General features: G+C 43.8%; 1 protein-coding gene across 7 annotated transcripts in view; it reads left to right on the top strand.

Moving 5' to 3' along the window:
- Positions 1-19,701, top strand: part of NFIB (nuclear factor I B) — a gene marked incomplete at its 5' end in the record, with an annotated part of 427,407 nt that overhangs the window by 187,906 nt on the left and 219,800 nt on the right. For 4 of the 7 annotated variants that reach the window (XM_084237476.1, XM_084237477.1, XM_084237479.1 and 1 more), the window contains one exon: positions 15,060-15,089. The exons of the other annotated variants lie outside the window; for them this stretch is intronic. In XM_084237476.1, the coding sequence (XP_084093602.1) occupies positions 15,060-15,089 (30 nt within the window). Of the gene's footprint in view, positions 1-15,059; positions 15,090-19,701 lie in introns of those variants that run through there. 7 annotated transcript variants of the gene reach the window in all.

Raw genomic sequence — 19,701 nt, forward strand, 5'->3', positions numbered from 1 at the left:
ACACCCACAATCCAGTTTCGCACATGCTTGGAAATATACCTCAATACAAAGAGCACTTGTTTAGACAGGATCTCTCTGGCATGATGCTGGCACTGCTGATAACCAACTTAGTAGCCGTAAGCAAGTCACTTTGCCTTCTGAACCTTGTTTTTATTTTTCATCTATAAGAACAGCATTTGGTCTAGATCAAGTGTTGTAAACTCAGGGGGATAATGGGCAAATTGGTACCTAAATGAGAAAAACAGGCCAACATAAGGGAACAGGAGGTGATGGGAATGTTGGAGACAATTCCCATCTAGAGGGGGCAGCAAGCCCCATCTACTGTGCTCCAGCCTACTGCTCCTGTGTATGACATTTGCATCACAAGTGTCTCACCTTCCACTTTTTTAAGAGAAACAGGATATTTAGATTTATAATCACAAGTTCCCAATTTTAAGATGTTGACAGTGAATTCCAATATTAAAAATGATAGGATAAAACAGAAGACATTGCCAATTTTGTCTTTTAATATCTTCTAGTTTTAACACTTGATAGTTTTGCACCTTTTACAAATATCAGTGATGTTAATAGAAGGTTAAGTGGGAAAACTAGAAAACAAAATTCTACCCACCTTAAGATTATAATTATGCAAAAAGTAAATATGCATAGAGGCAAATATCGAATTGGAATACATGCATATTAAGCAAATTTTTTTTGGTGATGGAACTATGGGTAGATATCATTTGTATTTTGTAAATTGTTCATATAGAATGTCTTTACTACTGTATAACCAGAAAGAAAAGTTTATGATAATGGGGAGCGAAATATGGAAGGCAGCTTACGAGATGCCAGACACAAAGATAAAAAGGGAAAGGTAGAAATATTAGGTGTGTTTTTGAAACTTATATTTCTACTTTGGCTTCTGTATTTTCTTGTCAACCATCCTTAAGCAAATTATTAAAAGAAGGTTTTACTAGTTGCAAGCTAAGCAAGCCCTGGGCCTGAAAATTTCCCACCTAATACTGCTTCTCCTCGTTTTCCTGTTGTTTATGAAAATCCTTTCCATATCATAAAGAATAGTGGCATCAAAGGTTTCTCAGCTTAGTCAGTTTGGTTTCTGAACCATGAAAAACATGAGGATTTTGTTTTGTCTTGCCTTAAGTGGATGGGGTGGGTAAGAAGGGCACCTTTATCTTCCCTAATTACATTTTTCTTTGGTTTCCGTCAACTCTGTTTTCATTCTCTGAATGCACATCAACGACTCATAAAATAAGCAGAAAGCCAAAGGTTGCTATTTGTTATGTTTATTTAAAGACTTTCAAGATATACCATGGAAGTCAGTCTTTTCTAAACAAATTTAGAGAAGAGTAACACAAAGCCACAGAAGGCCTTTGTTTCATATATGTAGAAATCCTTAACAAATCTATTTATCCTTGCGTTGGAGCTCCTAGCCCAAAGTTGGAACCCACGATAAGCACACAATGCACGTTCGTAGATAGATTGCATTCTTCCTGTACAACCTTGTCTGCACCGAGGGTTTCTTCGTTTTGGAATAAGAAAATGTAGACATTGGTTAACTTGAAACGGTATCACCATGTTCTAGATATGCCAAGAAGAATCTACGCTTTGAAGGACAATTAGCCACAGGGATAGAAGCTGGGAGCTTGACATTTACTTTCTTCTTGAAAATGGCCTGAGAAAAAGGCAAGATGGTCCTTTGCCAGAACTATATAGAGGGATCAGTAGACTGTCTAGCGCTTTCTTGCGTCCTGTTGCCTCACTGATTTCTGGATTGCCAGATGCTTCTGTTTTTTTGAAAATGGTTAAAAAAAAATACCTTAGTAATTCTGTTGTTTCAGAAACCTTACATATGGCACAAAATATCCTGAAATTTTTTGAGAAAACACTTGCTTTTCTTCACTCAATTTAATCATCATTACAGTCTAAATTCATTCAAGTTTACTGTTTTTTTTTTTGTGGACATTTTGATGATTGAAATTCTAAAGTTATATAAAAGTGTGAGTGAGGAAGATATGAGGATTTAATTGCACACTGTTTTTTTAGTCTTAAAAACATAAGTAGGACAAGAAAGGTCGATACTGAAATACATTGAGAATTCAGAACAATTGAGATAAAAAGGATTTTCTAGAAGCTGGGAGACATTCTTGATTTATCTTCATTGACTCAGAGCAGATTTTTCACACATTGAGTCATAACCAGAAGATTTGAGGGGGTGGGGAAACCACCTTAACCTGCTCTTGAAAAACCCTGTTTCCTGAACAAAACGAGTCTGAGTCTGTGTCTATTTAGCCTGTGAAATTTAACAAGACCATGGCCGGGGTTGGTGAGGCTGTGAGCCACACCACAATCTCAGGTTTTTGATGACACCACAAACCACTTGAGATTTATTATGTTAGCAGATGTCATCAGATATATGTGTGCACAGGTGCAGTGTGCAGTGAGTGAGAGAAGGAACACTGCTCGTGTATGTTTATTTTTGTAACCACACTCACAGTGGTTAGAAAATGATCTGCTGTGTCTGTCCCAGTGTGGAGTTTGCAGCCCATGGCAAGGGCCTATCTGGTAATCCCTTGAAGTCTTTTCCATAGATATAATTCTGTACAATGAACAAGTATGTCTGGTGGAACAGGCACTGTTTATTTTTACAATCAGTGTCTGAAGAAGAGGCATAACGGATTATAGCTAAAGATTGCTCTAACCAATGGAAAATAAAAATAGTTGCAGAGGTTGTTACTTATAGCTGATAATCCTCTTACACAACAGTATATTGGATATGCATTCTTCCTTCATCAATAAAAGTTGTACGAAGCACCTTCCACGTATTATAAACTTCAAAAAAATGCCAGAAGTTGGCACTTTATAAATGTCCTAATTGAAGTCTCTCTAAACGTTTCTAAATAATCGAGAAAAATGAAACCATTTCCTGGAGGCAAAATGAAATATGAAGGCTTATACACATTTACACATTATATATATTTTTTAATTCTAAAAGATAATTATCCAATGGTTTTAAAAGATGGCATGTGAATACTTATTTCTATACTCATCACTCTTTAGTATTGAGTCTTAACTAGTCCACTATCTTTTTTTGTATGTATGTTAAATTTGCACAGATGCTGACATAATAACGGACTAAATATAATAATCTAATAAATTAGTGTGTACCCTTTAATAAAAAATAACACAAATAAAAACACACTTCCTATTTTTTTGAGAAATAGAGAAGTAAGATAAAATAAACACCTTTGGAGTAATAACTGAAATTACTGGTTTAGATGGGGTAGAGGAATTACTTCAATTATGACATAAAGCATTGTAATAATGCATGCCTTTTAGAAATAATTATATAGTGATTATTCTCAAAGATAAACACACGCAGATGTTGCTAGTACATTTTAAAAATTCTTAATTTGAAGAAAACATACAGAAACTGCATTTCCAGTTAATTGGCTTTAGGAAGGACCAGAAAATTTAAAGTATCAGAGTACTTGAGAATCTTTTAATAAGTTTCTAAGGAATGAATTGTGACTGCAACTGAAGGCAGAATTTTTTTTTTTTTCTTTACTGGAATCACTTCAGTTAGATGTGTCAGAGAGCCAGGATGCCTAAGTAATGTTGGACAGTCCTTATTTTAAAAAATGATTAATTGGTTATAATTTCTAAGTGATTACTATAAAAAGATATTGGACCTTAATTATATTCTAGGAAAGGCTTTCAACCAAGATAATTTTAATTTAAAAAGAAGACTATTTTAAAACACTCCCTAATTTCTACATATTTATTTACATCATAAAATATGAAAACCGGAAAATCAGCCGATGTTGTAGATTAGAAGACCATGATCATTAGCCAATTAAAGGATTTAGGAACAACAACCCGTTGAGGGAAGTACAAATTAGTGAGACCGATTTCTATAAGACATGATTGCAAATTAGTCTCCTTATTTTATAGAACTTGCATATCATATATTTATGATATGTGTAGATATGTGATAGACAAAAGAGTGATGGCTATAGCAGTAAGTATTCTTGTAAGTTTTACATGTCAGAAGAATAACATGGATCTAAAAAAGGAATTTGTGGAAGTCTGAACATGACATACAATGGTACATTACTAAAAAATATGCTCAGGAAGAAGTCCTCTGACAGGTAACACTAAATCTAGATTCATGTAAACCAGCATTACAGGCTGTTTTATGTAATGCATGTAAATGCATGTAATGTGCATGTAAACCAGCATTACAGGCACAAGAAATCTCTCTTCCCTTTTCCCATTTCATGTTTTGGGATATTTCCTGAACAAAACTGGATTCTCTGTCTAATGTTATTTCTCCTTTGCATGATATAGACTGCAACAGAGTTCAAATAATGAGCGAAGACGTTGTGAGACACACTTTAAAAGTTTTAGAATTTGATAACACCAACCACATAAAAACAAAGGCAATTCCCACCTTCTAAATAATTTTTGTTAAATTAGCTGCATTGAATTTTCATATTTGATATTTGGTTCCCTGTTGCTAAATGTGATTTACTGAACCATGAAACTACAACTAGGAAATCCTAGAATGGAAGCAAATCTTGAATGGACTGCCTGGGTAGTCTGACTTATAGCTACACTAGCTAAGTGGTTAAAATTACCTAACTTGGAACCAGACAGATGCTAAAAATTAATTTTCCTTGGGAAGGTACAGCTGAGTGTGAAATTCCTACTGCACATATATGAGTGTGCGTATATCCTATGATTCATCTCCCTTCCCAACGTTATATGGATATATTCTGTTTGTTTGGCCTTTTTATTTTGTTTCTTGAGGAGAAATCACCTATATCTAAAATTTGGTTTAATAATCCATTTTTTAAAAAGTTTGGCATTTTCTAAAGTCCAAATGGGTCATCCCAATTTTTAGCTCACCACTTTTTATCATAGAAAATAGGTACGTATATTCATGTACAATCAAATATCTGTATGTGTGTAATTGTATGTAGAAGGAAAAGATGTTTTCTTTGTTTTATGTGTATTATAGAAACTGTAAGCCTGAACAATGTTGCTTAAGTTCTCTTGGACTTTGAAGGTTAACATAATTGGGATTAAAATACTGACATGTTCACATTTAGTGGAGAGATAAGAACAATTCATTGGAAGCTATTCCGGTCCCACTGGTAATCACATAATTGAACGGGGGTTTTTAGAGGATATTTGAAGCTATTGTTGTCTGTTGTGCAATTACATAATTAGTTGGGATCTCTGTAATAAAATCTTTTCTAAACACATGTGGGTTAGTACTACGTAAATTTCGGGACACTTATATTCTTAATACAATTTTAAATGTACACAAGCTGAACCGTTACCATCATTTTACCAACTACAGATGTTTAAAATGAAAATAATCATTTAAAAGGGAAGCAGAAAACCTACTCATACTTAAAGCTCTAAAAACAACCAAAACTGTCAAGAACATGAAGGGACTATCAAGTCTCACCTAGCATGTTTACTTGTACAACTAGGAGTTCTTTCCATGCACCCTTGAGTCATTGCACTTTCTGACATTCACATGGATGCAAGGAAACAGTCAAAAGAACTTTTTTTTTCCTGCTAGTTTTACTGCCATGATCATGCCAGGCGGTGCGCAACATTTCAGGACTCTCTCTACGTGGAAACCAACGTGGCCCCGCGAAGTGGCCTGCAGCAACGTGGCGGGAAGTACGCAAGTGCAGACCAGGCGTCAACTTTCCTATTATTTGGGGAAGCCTCGAGCGCGCCCGTCGGGCCCCGCTCCCCGAGCCGCGCGCCGGCGGGGAGGCCCCGAGGCGGCGGGAGCACAAAGGCGCACGGAGCGGGGCGCGCCCCCCAGCCCCGCGCGCCGCGCGCTCGGGCCCCACCCGGGCGGCACAAAGACCGGCCCCGCCACTCGCGAGGGCGCCCGCGCCGCGCAGCCCGCCACACCCACTCGGGCCGGCTCCCGCCTCCACCGCCGCGGGCGCCCTGATGAATATGCATCGCCGCGCGCCCGCCCTCGGCTCCTCCTTTCGGTTTCTTTCCCGCCGCCAGGCGGAAGCGAAGAGCCGCGCTTCCCGCGCGCCGGGGCCGGCCGGGGCGGGGCAGGGCAGGGCGCGCGGCGAGCTGGTGAAAGAGAAAGCCTGGGAGGCGGCCGCGGCCGGGCGCGCCAAGGGTGCGCGGGTGGGTGGCCGTTCCGGGGCAGCCTCGCCGCCGGCCCGGCCAATCCCAGGGTGGGGAAGGGCGAGCGCGCGACCCCGCGGCTTCTCCCGCCGCATCTGCCGAGCGCGGGGAGGCGGCCCCCACCGCTCCAGAGGCCCTGAGAAAACAACAATAAAACCCACCAAACCCGCGCGCGCGCGCGCCCACAGGCGCACACGCACACACACTCACTCGCGCACACACACACTCGCGCACACACGCACAGCTCTCTGGACGCCCTGCAAGACAACCAGGAGAAACAGTCTTCTGCAAGGGAGAGGAAGGAAAACTGGAGATCCATCCCGACAGAGGGGCTGCCTGGTTTTTTACACTTGACTTTGACCAGCTTTTCTTCCCTGGCCGAGATTGTGGCTTTGCAGAAATAATAATTGAAAAAATAAAAGACGACTCCCGGATCGCCTCCCCCCGCCCCCAGCCCCCAAATTCTATGCAAAAAGCAACACCAAAACAACCCTTGAGAAAATCCACAAGTCTGTACCCGAGACACGTGAAGTCTGCGGCCCAGGGTTCTGTTGCAGACTCAAGATTTCTTTTATTTAATGCAATACAGTGTGATGGTATGTGGCTTTGAAATGATGGGTTTTATCTGCTTGTGTTGTGTGTCCTTTGCACCCCCTTCCACCTCAGGCGTATATATATTTATTTTTTCTTTGTAAAGGGACTGTTTTATCTAAATGTCGTTTCTGCTTACTGGTTTAGCTATCTTGTTGTTGGCTTCCAGAACTAATGCAAACATGTATTCTTGGTTTTCTTTTTCCATTAGGCAATTTTAGTACATGTGCCACACTCTTAGGGTGGAAATCAGTGGATAACATTATGAGTGCAAATAGTTCAAGAGGCAGCATTTTCCCTTTTCACCTCTACTTTTCTCCCCTTTCCCCACTGTTGGAAAAAATTCTGTACAAATGATCCTTTAGTTGTATCTTATAGTTCATTCTTTTTTTGCAGCATTCTTTCAGTCACTTTGAAGTGAGTAGCAAGACCTTGTTACATATGCTCATTTTAAAAGTGCAATTTTAAAAATGACTGCAGTACTGTTTAGCTCTGATTGTGTGTTGGGAGTTTTTAAAATCAATATTCATTTAAAAGTTTACTTCTTCCCACCCCCTAGTCCTAGAGGCTGTAGGATCAAAATGTTAGCCCTCCTCACACCCACTCCTTTAAAAAAAAAATGATGGATTTCTTCCCACTAATTTTCATACATTTTTCACCCTGCTGTCCCTCTCGCCAACCCCCATGTCTCTCTCTGTGTCTGTCTGTCTGTCTGTCTCCCGTTTCCCTTGTCCTCTCTTCGATAGTATGTCTGGGACACATTTTAATGCACAATATCCCATCCATTAAGTTGTGGTTGAATGCAGAGTGTGTGAGGACTTGGCAGCTTTCAAGCTGAAGGGGGCGGGGAAGCCAGTTTCCACTTTGACACAAGATGCTCAAGTGGCGTGATTGGAATTATTATTAGGGCCATCTTCTCCTCCGGTTAAAAGAACTGCCATTGAACTTGAGACTGGACAGACAAGATCTCCAAGTCACATCTACCCTTCCCCCTCCACTTCCCCAGTACAGTAGCTGCAGAGAAAAGGCGCCAAAATACACAAGATTAGCTCTAACATTCTTTGAAAGACTCTTATAGCACCATTCTTTGTAATTTTAACTTTCCATCAGGCGGGAAAAAGTTAACTTTTGAACCCATACTTGAACAGACATTTAAATCAGCCCTAAAATGGAATAAGTCCAGAAAGTCATACACACATGCTTATGTGGTTAGAAAAGAATGTACGTGTAAATAAGCAGGGTGCATGTGTATATCTGACTGGGGACTTCAAGATTTAATCAAAATCAGAGTTAGTGTAACTTTTGAGTATTCATTGTATGGTAGAGAGCATTGTGAGGCAAAGAAGCTGACCTTTAAGCAGCCTAAGTAAAAACTGCAAAGAGTTGTGAAACACAAAACGTTGTGGTTTCCAGTTTTACATTTGAGGTTTGATGTTTTCATTTAATGGTATGAGAGATGGAGAAAGCTTCAGTGCTGAAACGTCCCTATTAAATCATATGTGGGCAAAGGTCAAGTACTTCTACTCACTGATACAATATACTGCAGATTCCTGCCTAACTGATGGGGAGCACAGGAAAAGTGCTTGGGCAATAAAAGTATTAGAAGGGTAATTATCCGTGGTGGTTGGGACTGCATTCTTGTGCACTGGGTTTTACTGGCCCCGATGAATTTTAAAGCTGAGTATTGTTGAAAGCTGTTTTAATAGGAAATTGATTAGCTGAGTGTTTCATGCAAAAAAAAAAAAAAATGGTGACAGTTTCAGTGTTTGATGTCCAAAATTGATTCTTTTTATACTCTAGCAGTTTCAGTGTTTGATGTCCAAAATTAATTCTTTTTATTCTCTAGCATCTATTTAATTTTAATATAGTCAGACTGAGCAGCAGCATAAATATGAGTGAATGTGATATCAGGACATCTGTAACTTTGCTTTTGGAGTTTGTGACATCACACAACTTGACAATATCATTGCTTTGAGATTTATGAATTTACTGTGTTGTTAAAATATTTCAGAGAGAACGTTTACCAAACATATAGTTTTTTGCATAGGCTCAATTGTTTGTCTTTGCTCCTGGTAATTATGCAATTGTTTGCTAAATTTTAATTTGAAAGTGAAAAGGCACAATTTTGTTGTCATGAATTGTTTTGATTTTTGAACAGACTTGCAGTTTTCAAAGGAAGAATTTGAGAAGGGAAAGAAGGTTTGAGTTGGTTTGCACTTCTATACTTTTTAATACATAAGGTAGAGAGTACTTCGTCATTTTGGATAAAGCTTTCTGAACATCTCTTTATAACTGATGTTTTTATGTCACAAAGGCATGTGGTGTGGGTAACCAAAGCTAATTTACATGGAGAAATAAAATGATAGTATATATAGTTTTATTTTAAAGTTCAGCTATTTTGCATAAGGACAAGAACTATAACTCTCAGTATCAGCAGAGAAGATACTGTGAGAGCATATGTAACTTTTGTAGTATTGTGAGTGGAGCGAGGCCATTGTTACTATGATTTTCATAGTTTAACATAAATCAGGCAAAAGTTACAGTAAATGCTGAAATAATGTAGGGAGCAAATGTCTTCAGAAGTTGGGACTCGGTTGATGAACTGGCCTCATCTTTATAGAGAGGTGGAAACCTGCTAACCTTAATGGAGGGCTCGGGCCCAGTCGGTGTTCAGATTCATTCCTTGCTTGTAAATGTGCCCGAAATGTAGACATACTTAGTGGGGCGGCTTCTTTTTTTCAACAGTCGAGTACAGGCATTCAGCAGCAACATTATTAACAGCGTCATTTTTCTCATTTAGTTTTGTCCTCAGGGGACACCAAACAGCTCCCAGAGGAGAGGGGAAAAGTCCAGGGTTATTTATTTGTTTCAGTGAAAGTCAAAGAGCTGGCAATGGGGGTGGGGGAGGTGGGGTGGGTGGGGAAACTCACCGGTTCTGACTTTTCTAGTAGAGAAAAATTGCTACCCTAATTTGACAATAGTAGTTTAAGGGTTGAGAGAACTGGGCATGATTTTGCAATTCCCATCAAGTGCAGGCAAATTCAGTACTTGTTGGTTGCTTATATGTGTTTTCAAATGGATTTTTGGTATTCCTGCTTGTGGATATAACCTTGTATTTTCCAGGCTACACATGTATGATTTTTGTGGTTCATTTTGCAAGAAGGAAAGGTCTAGGATGGCTTAGTGGATACTCAATATTTTGCAGTCAGGCTCCTGGGGTCAGGAGGTCATCTGTCTCTTTTGTATTTAGTTTTAAAATATTGATATTGGCGATGCAGCCAGGGCTATGGAGTTGCTGAGGCTCCCCTCAAATCACATGCAAGAGCTAGAAAAAAAGCCATCCGGTGTATTGAAAATGACAGCTTTGTTAAGCTCTAAGAAACCTGTCTCTAAACTGCCCAGGATTTGCAACCTGTTACCAAGTTTCTTTAGATGGGAGAAAGGTTAAAAGAAAAATCAGCATTAGAAGAGAGCTGAGAGGTCAAACTCCTCTCTGGAGGTCAGTGAAAGGAGCCAATTGGGTAACATTGCTTAATATTTCAAATATCTAACTGGGTTTTGAAAAATCCAGTCATGGAAGCACTGGCATTTCTTCTTGAAATTCATAAAGTATCTGTCAGAAAAGAAACTTTTTCCCTTTAAGGTGGCAGGATAATAAGGTGATCCAGGGAGATCTTTCGGAATTCTGAAATATCACATTTCCCTGCTGCAGAAACCCTTCACTTTTCTCTAGTTATTTTTGGGGTGAATGAAACTGGCCCAGGTGGGAGTGAGAGGAGAAAGAGAGTTTTGGACAGGGAAGTACCCAAGTCTAAGAAGTGTTTGACCCATTCACAAGTTTTCCAGAGATACTCTAAAACCACTCTTAAAACCATGGCAGACATGGAGGTGGGGGTGATGAATGAAATATATGTACTTGCTCATGTCTTCTCTACTTTTCTACCTGGGATTTTTAAAGCATGCCATTTCTCAAAGCAGAGAGAGTCCACAAGTTGTGCTGAGAGAAGCCAGGTGTCTCCCCAGTCCAAACCCACAGGTCCCTCCACGAACAGCTCCACAGACTGCACCCTGAGAAGGTTTGCAGTTACCTTGGCATTGACTGGATAAGAAGCAGTGTTTTGTGTGGTGTCAGCCCTCCCAACCAGGGCTTCAGGCCTGAGAGGACAGTGAGAATCATGTAAACTGAGGCACCATAAGCCCTTCCAGAATTTCTGTTGCTCACTCTTCCCTCACTTTTGGCTTACTCTACCTCCTCATTATTCCTTTCTCATTTTCCCTTTTCTTGGAATCAAATCAAAATCCCAAACTACCAAGCATCCTCCATGCTCATCGCACTGAGCCCAGTCATACCTGTCCTGCACACATGGAACACCTGAAAGAGACTTGAACCCCTAAGTGATAGGCCTGGGAGGACCCAGGCAGCTTCACTGTGCTGGGGTCTTACCTGGATCTGTTGTTGCTTCTTCACCCCTGCTGCTGCTGCCGCTTTTGTGGGCTCTTCTGTGTAATAGTTGTCAATTTTTCATTTTTAAGCTTGTGAGAAACTTTTGGATGCAGCCTAGTTTTAGTGCAAAAGGAAATGGTTTCTGTTGGAAGGGGAAAGGAATAAGGAGGAGGGGCAAGGATGTCTGGAGACACTTGCCCAGGGCTTAGCACTGGGCCTCTTTGCCAGGGGACAGCGGCTGGTTCTGGGATCTCTGGCTGAAAGGCGAGCTCTCTGGGTGCCAGGATTTCACTGGGGGTGATGTGGTGAGGAGGAGGAGAGGAAGGGAGGGCGGGAGAAAAAAGAGAGATGGGCGCTAGGTTTTTAAAGGGACCCCTAAATATAATGGCTTCTGTGAGAGTCCAGGCATTCAAAGAGGTGTGTTCAAGGACATGAGTGCATTCGTGCCAAGGGGAATGTCTTTTATGGTAAATTAACTCCAGTTAAATTGAATATTTGTTCAAAGGGAAACTCCAGTAGTTAAAGCTGGTATTATCAGTCGCGCTTCCCCGCCCCCTCCCCGCAGACTCCAGTGTGAGGGTGAGAAAAAGGATGCAGCCTAAAGTGCAATACAAAGTAAGGCGCTGGGATTTAAAAAAAAAAAAAAAAAAAGCCTAAGATGAGATTGCCTAAATTTTTTGGAGAGAGAAATGACTATTTATTTGGCTTCACCCCGACTGTCACTTCATTTCTTTCATCTAGAAAGACTGTCAAATTTATCCTGGCTTTTCACAAAATAAGAAATGACCCACACAAAGGAAATGAACGTCCGCAGAACGCAGACAGGAGGGTTTGCCAGGGGAGGGGGCGGGGCAGGGAGGCGACTCCCAGTGGGGTGTGCCCTAAAGGGGTACCTCCGGGAGGTGGGGGGGTGGTTCTTGAAATTTCCCCCCGCTTTACCTGTCTTCCCAGATCCTCCGCAGCCCCCCCAGTCCCTCGGTCCGGCCTCCCCAACTCCCCACCCCCAGCGCCTTTCTTCCTTTGGGCCCTGGGTTTACGGGGGCTGCAGCTGGTGGACTTGGCAAGCTCGCCTCATTAAGAGCGCTCTTTGAAAACGGACTGTGTTTGAGCATTTCCCTAATGAGGACAGGACGGGGTTAAAAAGTGACCATTTCATGGTTGACTTGAACCTGCCTACTTTTCTTGATGTGTCGTTGTGAAATGCTTGATGTGGATAACTCCCACTTGGTGAAGGAAAAAGTCACTGGTTCCTTCGGGTGCGCTGGGGGGAGTGAGGGGGAGTCGGTGGGCATTCGCCTGAGAGGCCGAGAGGAGAAAGTTGAGGTGGGAGGGGAGATCGAGAGGGAGGAAGAAGAGAGGAAAAGGCGAAAGGGAGTCGGAGGACTCCCCGAAATACCCCACCGTTTGGAAGCGGGGGAGAGGCGCCCTGGGGCTGGGGCAGTGTGCGCCCCAGGCGGCCGCAGCCCCCCGACCTCCCTCGCCGGCACCGGCTGGGCAGACGCGGAGCCCCTGCACTCACTTTTTTTTTTTTCCTCCATTGTCTGGACAGCCTTTGCTTCTAAGTCTCTTCCCTCCCCACCTCTCCTCGAAAGCCGGAATTTGGGGGGTGGGGTGTGTGCGTGTGTGCAGAACGGGTGCGAGGCACCTCGCCGCCCTGCAGACACCCGAAATCAAGTTCATTCACTCCCGGCTGCGGCTCGCGGCCTGCACGGGGGGCGGGGCCCCCCTGGCGGGCGCGGGTGCCGGGGGCCCCGGGCGGGCCGCCTCTGGAGGGCTGCAGCGGCACACGCACCCCGCGCGCGCGCGCCCGCCCGCCCCGCAGCCCCGAGCGCGCCGCGGCCCCGCCCTTCCTGCACCCCGGCGGGGAGGGCGCCGCTTTCCGCCGGCGCCCCGGGCCCCGGGGGGTGGGGATTGGTTGCGAGCCAGCGGGGCCGCAGAACGGGGAGAGCGAGCGGGACGCGGGAGGGGGAGACCGGGAGGCGACGGCTGCGGCTCGGCCCGATCCTCCCGCTCCGAGCGAGGCCACGTGCGCGCGGCACCCCAGGGAGGGCGGCCGACCGCGGCGCGCCGCGAAAGCCGGGCGGCCCCGGGGCGCAGACCCATGCAGGGGGACCCCGGAGGACCCCGCCCCCCATCCGCGCCGGCGCGCCCCAACTACTTGAGCCCAAGTTTACTCAGGCCCCCCGCCTCCTCGGCCCCCCCCGCGCCTCCCTCCGGCCGGCGGGCTGGGCGGACCGCGCCCGCCCGGGGTGCGAGAGTCGGCGCCCCAGCCTGGGCCCCGGGGCGGCCTGGGTGTGAGGGAATTTTCCATTCGTTCCTTTCTCGGGCCCAGACTGGCACAGTGCTGCTCCCACTCGGATGTTCCCGCGGCTTAAAGAGTCCGCAGCGAGCCCCGAAATATCTGCACCAGGGAGGGTTTGCAGGGGGGTGCGCGCGCGTCTGTGCGGTGGTGTGGAGAGGGTGCGGGACGTGTCCAAGGGCGGAAAGATTTATTTGGGAAAAAAAAAAAGTCACGCTTCTATCGCACCGGTATGAGACCTTTAACAAATGAGAGAGAAAGATAAAAAGGGGGGGCGAGGCGGGGGGAGGGCGAGAGAAGGGGAGCGGGGAGCGAGCGAGAGAGAGAGAGAGAGAGAGGGAGAGAGAGAGAAGCAAGGAGGAGGGGAAGGTGGGGGGGCGGGGGGTGTGGAGAGGCTGGTGCAAAAGGAATGCGCGTTTGCAGGAGGAGGAGTAAAGCGATGATTGTGTAATTAAATAATAAAACAATCCTTAAGTCTGATTTGGAGAGAGCGCGAGCGGGGTCCAGAGGGTGGAACCGGTGAATTTTTCAACTTCCAAGTTTTGCAACGAAAGAAAGCGAGAGAGGGAGGGGAAAAAAGAGCCCAGAGCAGAAAAGAGAGGAGTTTGGAGCCGAGCGGGAGAGCGGGATTTTACGTTTGGGATTTTTCAGGAGCTCGTCCCGATCCCCCCCGGGTTCTGGGCAGCGGCGGCAGCAGCAGCAGCCTCCTCGCTCGGCCGGGTCAGACGCGGGGCGAGGCGGTGGGCGGGCGGGCGTGGAGGAGCCCGCGCGGCGGCGGCTGCAGCCGGGGACCGCGCGCCGCGCGCCTCTTCCGCCCGGGGGACCTGCGCTCGCGCCCCCTCCCTCACCCCGGCCTCTCCCCGCTCCCCCACCCCACCCCACCCCACCCCGCCCCCACCACCCGGCCCTCTCCCGCGCGCTCCCCGCCACCCGCGCGCACTCGCTCGCGCTCCCCCTCGCGCACACACATGGTCGGCTCGCGGCAAAGTTTCGCCGGCGATCGCCACTCCGGGAGCCTGCCGCAGGGCTCGGGGCTGTAACCTTGAACTTTCCCAGCGCGGTGACACATTCTCCTCGCTCTCCCGCCCGCCCGGTCTCCTGCGCCCCTCTCCCCGCCTTTTTTAAAAAAGCATTTCACCACCTACCACCACCACCCCGATCCGACCCACCCCGAACCTTCGCGCACCCCCGGCCCCCACCACCACCACCAACTGCAAAACAGAAAACAAATCCCCAAAACCCAGGCGAAAAGCAGGCAACACCAGCGGCGGCAGCGGCCTCGGCGAGCACGGCCAGCGCGCTCGGACTGCAAGAGGGTTAAAAGTGTAGATTGGATTTCACCCCGGGAAATCTAGCACGCCGAGTGAACTTGAATCTTTGGCTATTTAAGGAGGACTGGGTTTGTTGTGAAGTTGCGGTGAGCCAGCGCAGAGCCCCGTCCTGATTGATCGCATCGCGGGGCTCAGATGACTGTAAAATGAATAGATGAAATTCTTGCTTCTCGAAGATTTTCTTGGGCATCTCCGGGAAAGTGCGTTTTAAGGCGAAGTCATGATGTATTCTCCCATCTGTCTTACTCAGGTACATGTCTCGCTCGCTCTCTCCAGCTTTCTCTCTCTACCCCCAAATGCCTTTGTTTTGTTTTGTGGCTCCTGTCTGCGGACAATTAACGGCTTTGGTTCGCCACCGCACCCTCCAGTCCCACGCACAAGTGGCCCGGAGTTGCGGCGGGGCTCGCGGGGCGGCGAGGGAGCCGGCGCGCGGCCCCTCGCCCACGGCCACGGCGCGCGCCCAGCCCCGCGCCCTGGGCATGGGGAGCGGGCGCCCGAGCGCTGCCAGGGCGGCTGTGCCGGGCGAGGCCGCCGGGGGTGGGCAGGACCCGGGCCCGCGAGCTTCAGCCCCAGGCGAGGCCCTTCGAGCGCCTGCTGCGGCTCGGCGCCCCTGCCCGCAGTGCCCGCCGCCCCTCTCGGTGGCGCGAGCGCCCGGGGACGACTCTGGCTTTAGAGCAGGTTTAGCTGGGGGACTGAGCCCTGATAAACAACCAGCGGACTTGGATGAGGGGACTCCAGCCCGGGTCATGGTGGGCTCCTCCAAACTCCGCTGCAGGCGGTGGGCGGGCGACCAGCGAGAAAGAGTCGGAGATTGTGGTCCGGGGACCCATTCCTTTGCTTACTTTGGGGATCTGAAAGTCTGGTCCCAGTGATCCGCACTTTGAGGCTTCCAGGGACCACACCACAAAGGCGGTCTTTACGTTGACACGAGTTAGTGGGTCGTGGAGAACGTGAAGGACTTTTAGAACATGTACATTTTGTGGAGGGAGACCTGTTCGTTGGACGATATTTGGGCGTAGCTGGTAAGGCAGAAAGTAATGCTGGAGAAGTACGGTCATTTCTAAAATTTCTAAAAATTTCACTTTGAAGATAGTCCTGAGTCTTTAGGGATAATGCGAGGAAATAAAGTACTGGCTCCATACTTTTTTTTTTTTTTTTTTTTTTTAAGAACACTGTTTAGAGCTTTTTCAACCAGACTATCAAATGTGAAAGTGGCCAGACCGAGCAGACTTACCTGGGGGTAGTTTTCACAGCCGCCCCGCTAACTAAGCAATAGACGAACTAACCAAAAGTCTTAGCCCAGAGTTATTTGAAGCAGAATTTTAAATCTCTAAAGGTGTGGGCAGTTGATTTCAGCTTTTAGGAGGATGTGTCACGATTAGTAATTGATGGCCATTTTCTTTGACGTTGGCATAATATCCAAGCAATTAAAGAAGTGTCACCTAGTTTTAGGTGTGTTATAATTTTTTAAAATTTAATATCACCACGATGCATTTTTATAATGGACAAATGATTAAGATTTCAATTGTATGACAATTACAAGTCATTGAGATTCAAAAGGACTAAGGCATTCATAAATTGTGAATGAAGATGAAAACAATGATAAGGCTTATTCAGTGATTGGATACAGTCCTGTAGCTTTTTGGCTGACACATTTTTTATTGTTTATATTTTGTTTGGCGTCTGAGTATGATTAACTTAGATATGGCTATTTTCAGCAAGTAAAATGTGCACTTTATTTAACAAAACTGGGAAAATAAGTTGCGGAGCTATTTGTATTTTTAAAACTGTGAATAATGGCCTGTAAATATGATGATGAAACTGTTTCAGGTATAACTAACGAATTGCCTTTAGTTGTGAAAGTTATCCTTAGTGTTATCCCCCAGCAAGATTTTTTTCCCTATTTCTGATCAACCTCATCCATCCACTTGCTATTATTTATACTCTGGGATCATTATTGAAACATAGTTCAAATAAAATATAATGAGGTGAGCTTTTCGCTTTCAAAGTACTGTATCACTATTCTCACCTGTAAAGGATTGCTGTTCTATACTAATTTATATTGGCCTTTCAGAAACCTTGCTAGTGATTGCAGTGCATTTTTAGTTTCCTCTAAATAGGTATTGAAAAGTCACTAGTTTTATCTTAAATCGTGTAAGTTAAATACTGCAACGTTGTGACATATGGAATATTTGGAGCCTATACAGCATAATCATTCAGCTCTCGCATTAGTGTTCGAGGACCCTTACTTACCAACATTAATTCATAATGACTAATAATATTCTCTACTATTTTACTAATGTAGATCTAGGTTGACATATTAAAATTGATGTTAGGATTAAAGGCCTATAATACTAGAGAAGGAACTTTGCCTTAGAATGCTGACTTAACTGATATGTATGGGACTTGAAAGGTAATGTAAGGTGTGCAAGAGTAAGGGCACAGTGATGGTGTTATCTTATTTTTAATCAGACCCAATAGTTTGCCTTTGTATCTATTACCAATGCCTAATAGCTATAGCAAAAACATTTCTTAGGCTATATAAATACAAAACAGAGTAACATTCTTAACTGGTGGAAAACTTTATAAATACAAAGTGTCTCAGTTGTTGCAATAGGTATCTAGGTTTTAGAAAGAATCTTAATTCAAAAGGAGCTCAAGTTGAAGCTGCTATTTAGCAAAATATTAGGCAAAAGGATTAGTACATCAGTATAAATCAGTATTTATGCATCAACATAAATAAAAAAGAAAATTAAGAATCATATATGATGTCAATTTGCTTTTTAAGAAATAATGTAAACCCTTAATATAACTTTCACTTGGTATGATTGCATTGAACTTTTTCTTTCATTGTCTTCAAGTTCTTTAGGTACATTTTTAATGGTTTATTGTTATATAGCGGTGCTCTAAAAGCACCTACTCTTTACTCTCCCATCTGTGTATTAGTCTAATTTTCCATCCTTTTCAGGTGAACCATTGTTTCTGTGAAGAAAAATAAATATTTCTAGTGGAATTAGGACTGTTTACTTTTATATTTGAAATTTGTAACTTATTTTATCAATTTAGTTCAACTAAAGGAAGTTCTAAAGAAATAAGATTACTGCATGTCAGTGTGTTTTAATCAAAATTCTGAAAGGGCAGGGTGGCAAATTACCTAAGTATAGAGCCATTAGATCTTAGATCACTAACATGCCTTGCTTCCAAAATTTTTTTCATGATTGTTTAAAGTGTTATTTTAATGATCTATTTACTAGGACATTTGAATATCTTAACCACTCTTTTTTGGATGAAGACAGTTATGTTGCTCCATAGTCATAGCACCCAAAATCATTAAAATATATTGTAACTCTGCCTTAGAAAAAAAATCGCACTAGGAAGGTAACATTTTAGGCATGTTGATACAGAAATGTATGATTTTAGCAAGCCTCCACTTATTATCATTTTTTTTGAGGATGTTTCCTTGTCAAGTAAGTATTTCACTCCAAAGCAATCTACATAATAGTAAAACCACTAAAGATATGTATAAGGCAACTTTATGGACTAAGAAAGTTTGCTACTTCTGTTTATCAATAAGGAAGAAAAGTAGGTTTTAAAACATTATGTGGCAGCTCTGGCACAACTCAAGGCAACCTTAAAATTGTTTCTGTGTGCATTTGCTAAGAAATTCCAAATTCAACTCTCAGATTTGCATTTTTGACTTTAAAATAATTTATTAAAATTTTGAAATTTCCTACATGATAGATGATTTGAAACACAAATTGAATCAAAAGTATGTTTGATGTCTTTATAAGAAAATGAAATGTCACTGAACATAGTACTTAAGGATATAAGTACTTAAGTTACTGCGTTGCTTGATATTTATTAAAATAACGTTGCATTTTCAAAAAGCGTGGCAAGGGTATAATGAGTCAGAAAAAGCTCCCCCTTATATGTACTCTTTACATTCCCAAGTTTTTAGTTTACGACGGTATATATGTGTGTTTTTTGATCATGTCAATAAATCATAGCAAAAGTCAGATTATAAGAACTGAGTCCCCAAAGCGCGTTTAAGTCCATATTTCCTTGAGCAGGTTTCCTTCTGCAAGTATTTTAAAGGGGAATAAACAAAGTTTTTGTAGTTACAGTGAAAGCTAAAAGCATGGCATCAGAAAGTGTATGGAGATAGGAGGTCTTATCATGGGCTGTGGTTGCTGTGAGCAGGGCTGCCTTCCCACACAAAGAACAGATTGTGGTTTAACTCTTTCCATGGCCTAGTTTAATGTGCTCGAATAGTAACCGAATTGTTCAAATCTCTGCTGGAAACTACTGATCGGTTTAATGATTTCCTCTATGGCACTTGGTTATGCCTCATACTGTGATGTAATCATCTGTATTCTGTATTGTTATAAAATTTTGATTTACACTTATTCAGCTGTGGGAACATTTTTCGGCAATATGTTAAAACACTTGATAGCTGCATTATTGATTGGCTAGGACACACACCTCTTCCATGTCTGAATTGCAAACTGCTAACGTGCCGCGCTCCGTCTTTAGTGTTGAAACTTTGAATTTCATATTAAAAATTGATTCATAATTACATGGGATTTTTTGGGATACCTTCTTTGTTTAGTTTCCCTTAGTTGTACTTTCATCATCGATAGATACTTCATGGACTTCATCAGCCTGCTGATGAAATAGAATTTATTCCACAGTATTCAGGGTGACTAACACTAGTATGTAAATCCTAACTTGGGATATGATCCGTTAGAAAAAAGTTATTTTTGTGATCAGGGTAACAATATAGTCAATGTGACCAGAAAAGTGACTGCGGTGGAAGGTCTCATTTGCTTCAGATCCTGGCTTATGGCACACACCCAGGGTGC

The sequence above is a fragment of the Talpa europaea genome, assembly GCF_964194135.1.
Source record: "Talpa europaea genome assembly, chromosome: 7".
Taxonomy (NCBI): Eukaryota; Metazoa; Chordata; class Mammalia; order Eulipotyphla; family Talpidae; genus Talpa; species Talpa europaea.